This window comes from Phoenix dactylifera, chromosome 2 (assembly GCF_009389715.1).
Source record: "Phoenix dactylifera cultivar Barhee BC4 chromosome 2, palm_55x_up_171113_PBpolish2nd_filt_p, whole genome shotgun sequence".
In the NCBI taxonomy this organism is placed as follows: Eukaryota; Viridiplantae; Streptophyta; class Magnoliopsida; order Arecales; family Arecaceae; genus Phoenix; species Phoenix dactylifera.
Window position 1 is genome coordinate 19,978,566 of NC_052393.1, and position 5,070 is coordinate 19,983,635.

The window sequence follows — 5,070 nt, forward strand, 5'->3', positions numbered from 1 at the left end:
GTCTTGCGGCTGAATTCAAACAACCAAACAAAGAAATAGGGGAGTTTTTGGGCTCAAAACAGAGCTTCTGCAATTTTTCTCATTCACGAAAAAAAAAACACAATGAAATGAAGGAGAACGGCGGCCATTTATATCCCTTTTTATATGGCCACGAACTCACCCTAAATCCCTAACAAAAGGATGATATTCATAATCAAATCCTAATCAAAACAGACTCCGAATTAAGTCCGAATTCAGAACTAAAACAAACGTAATTCAGAAACCAACTTGAACAAAACAAGGACTCTGGACTCAACTAAAACAGAATTATAAAACAAAGACTCTTAATCAAGGCTCCATGCTAGATTTTATTCCGGTTCTGCATCATTCTCGAAACAAAATGAGCTGGACATGGGATCCATGAGATTGGAGTAAGCACACTCTCGGAGCAAGAGCAAGATGGGTTGTGGTCGCAGAAGCAATTTGAATCAAGGTTTTTGGTTGCAGGCAAGACCTAGATCCATGCTTGACTTCAATATGCTACAAGAAACTAGTTCATTAAAACATATATGATCAAGTTGTGGCTGACGACATAGCTTATGGCACATAGATGCAATTTGAGAGATTTCATTACCAACTATATTTGTCAGGATAGAAGAGACATCCTTGCATCAAAAAAAAAAAAAAAAAATTAAGTTACATGGTATTTAACAATAAAAAGATCCATCAAATGATGGTAACCTTACTTCTCAGGCAAAACAATGGTCACTGGCATTGTCATTCTCATTGAATGTGTACATCAAACCATATACATTTTGTCTTTTAGTGCAAACTTTAATGGAGCAAACTTATGGATTTGATCTATTATGTGTTAGAAGTGAAGGATTTAAATGAAAATTGGGCAGAGTGTAAGGATGGAAAAGAGCAATCACCAATAGATGTCAACTCTGACAACATTCAGGTTAATCAAAGTATAGGGAGCTTGATAACAAGCTATGACATCTCTCGTGCAATTATGCAGAAAAGCAGCCATGTTATAATGGTGAGAAATTTATGATTAAGCTATTCTTTGTTTCTCTTCTTCTTTCTGCAACCGAGTACTTATTCTTCGTTTCATCATTGATGCTTCTAGGTCAATTGGACAGAAGGTGCAGGTTCTCTTTCGATCGACAGCAAGGCCTATGTTCTCGAGCAATGTCATTGGCACTCACCTTCCGAGCACAAACTTCTTGGAGAAAGGTGTTGCCCTATGATTGATCTCCTAGATTAGGCGATTCATATTGGTACATGGCTAGCTTCAATGTAGATTTCTTTTGAGTCAAAATCTGATCCACAGTAAGCCACCATGGCCTGTGCTGTGAATGCCAAATACAAGGAGAAGAAATGAAGTAAATACAAAACCACTTGGTCCTCACAGACCACCAAAAAGAAACAAGGGAAAATTGCACCAGTTCAAAACAGTACATTAGAGGTCCACCTTTGATTCTGCTCCTTTCGAAGGTTGTCCATAGATGTTACTGGATTTAACCCAAGCAGGACTTCATCAAATCTCAGTATTCTATGTTTTTGAACCCAAGACCTAAATCTAGACAACATATAGTTACTTGTCAGTGAGACTTAGGATGATGAATCTCAAAAAACAAAACGAATGGTGCCCGCAGATACCCGCTGGAGTTACATATGGTCCACAGAAGTGCAGACGGAGACACAGCAGTTATCAGTATTATGTACCAGTTTGGCCCACCAGATCCTTTCCTCTTCAAGGTTTGATTCCACAAAGAACTTCCCTTCTGCTTCCATCTCTTCCTCCAACTAATATGGTTTTATCTTATTGACTCAGCTGATGAAGTTTGTAGCAATACTGGTGACAAATGATGTGGTGCCTGCGGGACTTGTGCCACCACCAGTGATAGAGATTGGAGCCCCTTATTATAGATACATAGGCTCTCTAACCACTCCACCTTGCACTGAAGGTGTCATATGGAGCCTAATTCAGGAGGTATGACCTCATAACCTAACTTACATGGCTTGTCTCTTCGTCAATGTTTCGATCTTATGAATCATTTTATCATGGATTAGGTGAGATTTGTCTCGAAAAGGCAAGTGCGCAAGCTAAGGAGCGCTTTACACAGGGTAAGATGACTAGTTGGTTGATCAAGAAATGTATAGTTTACTGAATGGATAATTCAAGGATTTAGAATTAATTGTTTGATATTTGTAAGCGATCTATTATATGAATATTGGATCATAACAAAGAGTGTTTGACATGTGTGATCTGCGACATATCATGTAGGAAAATAATGCGAGGCTGGTCCAACCGATCAATGGGCGCGCAATTTTTCTTTACAAGCCACGGGCCCAGGAAGAACATATGAAATATTTTGATAGGGAAAACTTATGCCGCAAATCTAGTTTCTTGAAGTGGCTGCTCTGCCACAGTAATCACAAATAATTTATGCAGCTTTATGATTGAGGTTACATGCTTGAAGAAACTAGTTGCAGTTTGTGGTTTGCTTCAGTATTTGTATTTATATATAATGCCCTTCAGTGCAGTTCAAGGATATTGTGCTTGCATGCATGTATATGTGTTGTAACCTTTTTTTTTGGCTTTCTTTTGAAAAAATAAGTGTTGTAGCTGTTGGTATTGCAAACTCTTAATGTCTGCAAGAGCCTAATTGTGCAAGATAAGTTGTATATACTCTGCTGTTGATTATGGTGCAATTGCTCTCTCCAATTTTGTGCCATTGAGGGAAGCTAATGCTGAAACAATGCAAAAGCAAGAAACAGGAAATGATGGTTGGAAAAGGATCCTAATGCCAGGAAAAGGAAACGTAATTACAAATAACTAAAATATATTTCGAGAAATACGTAGGAAAATGCATGAAAACCAAAAAGAGAACACCCAGGAATTTGTTTTAAGTGGATTAATGATGATTTTTCAAGTTGGCATCAATTAGGTGAATAGATACACCTTTATTTAAAATTTTTCTCGTTCCTTTTCTTCCTTGTTTCAAACAATAGCGTTTAAATCTTTAAGTAGGGGATTGGAATAAATGATGTGGGACTGCGTATGCATTCCATTTACATGGAAAAGATGCTGGAATCTCCAAGATTTAAATAGCAACAAGAGGTAACGACAAGTTTTTGCAACTTTTTTCAATGATCATATGTTGGGAATCTAATTTTTTTACAAGTTTTGTACGTTCAGTAATGTTTTTTTTTTTTAATACAAGTTTCCCAAAAGAATCCCTGAAAACTTATATTTGAGTGGAAGTGGATTTCTCGGTAGTTATGTATGAATTTGTTCTAAGCCAAATATTCCTATTCTTATTTATGAGGCAAGACCGTCCATCCTTCTCTTTCCTTCTTGCTCTATATATTTTCCACTACAATTCTCTATGCAATAAATATGAAGTCAAAGGTTCAAATTCTTTGTCTAGTATTGATTACCGTTCCTTCTGCAATGAAATATCTGCAAATTTACAACCCCACATCTACATCATAACATCAACTGATTTGTTTGTAAATTGAACTTAAAGTGTAACAATCCAAGACAGGATCTGCTGTGCCGGAACTGGAACTCGGACTGGTTGTCCGGCGATACGGATCAGTACACCTTCATATCATTTCGTGCCGGCCTAGTACCGATACAGTAAAAAAGACGGAAGAGACGACAAACAAGAGAAAGAAAAAGAGATAGAAGGGGAAGAGAGGGGAGGAAGAGAGAAGAAGGGTGGCGGAGGCTGGCAGAGTGCCAGCGGAGTTGCGAAATCAAAAAAAGGGGCCAGATCTTTAAGTGAAGTCGGCAAGTCGCGAAATAAAAAAAAAAGGCTAGACCCTAGTTCAAATGAAATAGGAGACCCAGTTGCGGAGCCCTCCTCCGCCTCCTCTGCATGGCTTACGGGCCTCTATATGGGTCGCCGATCTCCGCTAGCCTCTGCTCGGCTTGCTGGCGCTCTGCCAGTCGGCCTCCACTTTTTCTCTTTTCCTTCTTCTCCCTCTCACATCATATAAAGTATGAAGAGCTTCAGTCAACGAAGTCAGGCTGTCCAACTACTCCATAGATGACCCACAATTTTAGCACATCTCACACAAAGCACAAAATTAGTAATTTTAATTTAGGATTTTTTGCATGAATACTCAAGAAACTCCTGTGATTCAGAGATTTGACCAGCCAGAAACCATAAACCACAGTCCTCGAAATGCCCTCTGAAAATCATTCCAGTGCATCATAATTGAAGAAGAGAAGGAACTCATGGAGGAATAGATAACTTCTGGAGGCAAGATAAGGCTTCGCCGTTTGAGAACCCCTTCTTTCACCTTTGTGAAAGGAGGCAGTAGTTTTATAAATTCTCATTTATAAAACTATAAATAAGTAGCCCCTATCGGGCAGGTTTCAGGGGAGTACCCCCGAACCCCCTTAGTTACACTCCGGACTACCACTCTCCGAAACGAAAAGAGAAATACAACTTATTTCATTATTTACAATAGAGTCAACCCATGCGCCTTTCGCGGGGTGAGCAAAAAGCCTTTCCCTGTAATAAGAGTTAGAAGTTTCGGGTAATAACTTTTGATTTTTTCCTCCAGATCTATTTTTTTATCCTACCTCTATTCATGATTAGTAATCACAAACCTTCTATCAACAAGATAAAAAAGTGAATTTTTTCCTCCGAAGAATTAGAATTAGGGAAAAAAAATTCTTTATAAATATTGGATTTTGCATGAATACTCTTCCAAAATTGATATTTGCATGTATACCCTCGTAAAACTCTATTATTGTATAAATGCTCTTAACATAACGGTTGTTTTAACTGTGTTAAAAAAATATATCTTTATATTAATTAAAAATAAAATAAAAATTTGAAATTACACTATTGCCCTTCAGCTATCGCGATCGCGCGGACGTTCGCCCGCGGGAGTTCACGAGATCGAGATCTCGATCTCGCGATCGCGATCCCTCCCGCGAGCATTCGCCCGTGGGCGTTCGCGAGATTGCAATCACGTGAAGTTAAAAGGCAATGTTGCGTCTCTTTGCCTCTCTTTCAATTTGCATGTCTATGACCTAATTATGTCATTTATGATGGATTTGCA

The 5,070-nt window shown here is 38.5% G+C and overlaps 1 protein-coding gene across 1 annotated transcript; it reads left to right on the plus strand.

Annotated features, from left to right (window-relative positions):
• Positions 1-710: 710 nt before the first annotated feature.
• LOC103722249 (alpha carbonic anhydrase 7-like) lies at positions 711-2,664 on the plus strand. Its single transcript, XM_039115610.1, has 6 exons — positions 711-1,021; positions 1,112-1,218; positions 1,641-1,743; positions 1,820-1,978; positions 2,059-2,112; positions 2,273-2,664. The coding sequence occupies exons 1-6, from the start codon at positions 830-832 to the stop codon at positions 2,429-2,431; spliced, it is 774 nt and encodes a 257-aa protein (XP_038971538.1). The 5' UTR covers positions 711-829; the 3' UTR covers positions 2,432-2,664.
• The last annotated feature ends 2,406 nt before the right edge of the window (positions 2,665-5,070 follow it).

Bases quoted from the DNA above. Each gene is read 5' to 3' on its own strand.
- LOC103722249 (XM_039115610.1), top strand. From the start codon at position 830: ATGGATTTGATCTATTATGTGTTAGAAGTGAAGGATTTAAATGAAAAT. The intron at 1,219-1,640 runs GTGTTGCCCTAT...TGGTGCCCGCAG, and splicing joins CACAAACTTCTTGGAGAAAG to ATACCCGCTGGAGTTACATA. The intron at 2,113-2,272 runs GTAAGATGACTA...CATATCATGTAG, and splicing joins TAAGGAGCGCTTTACACAGG to GAAAATAATGCGAGGCTGGT.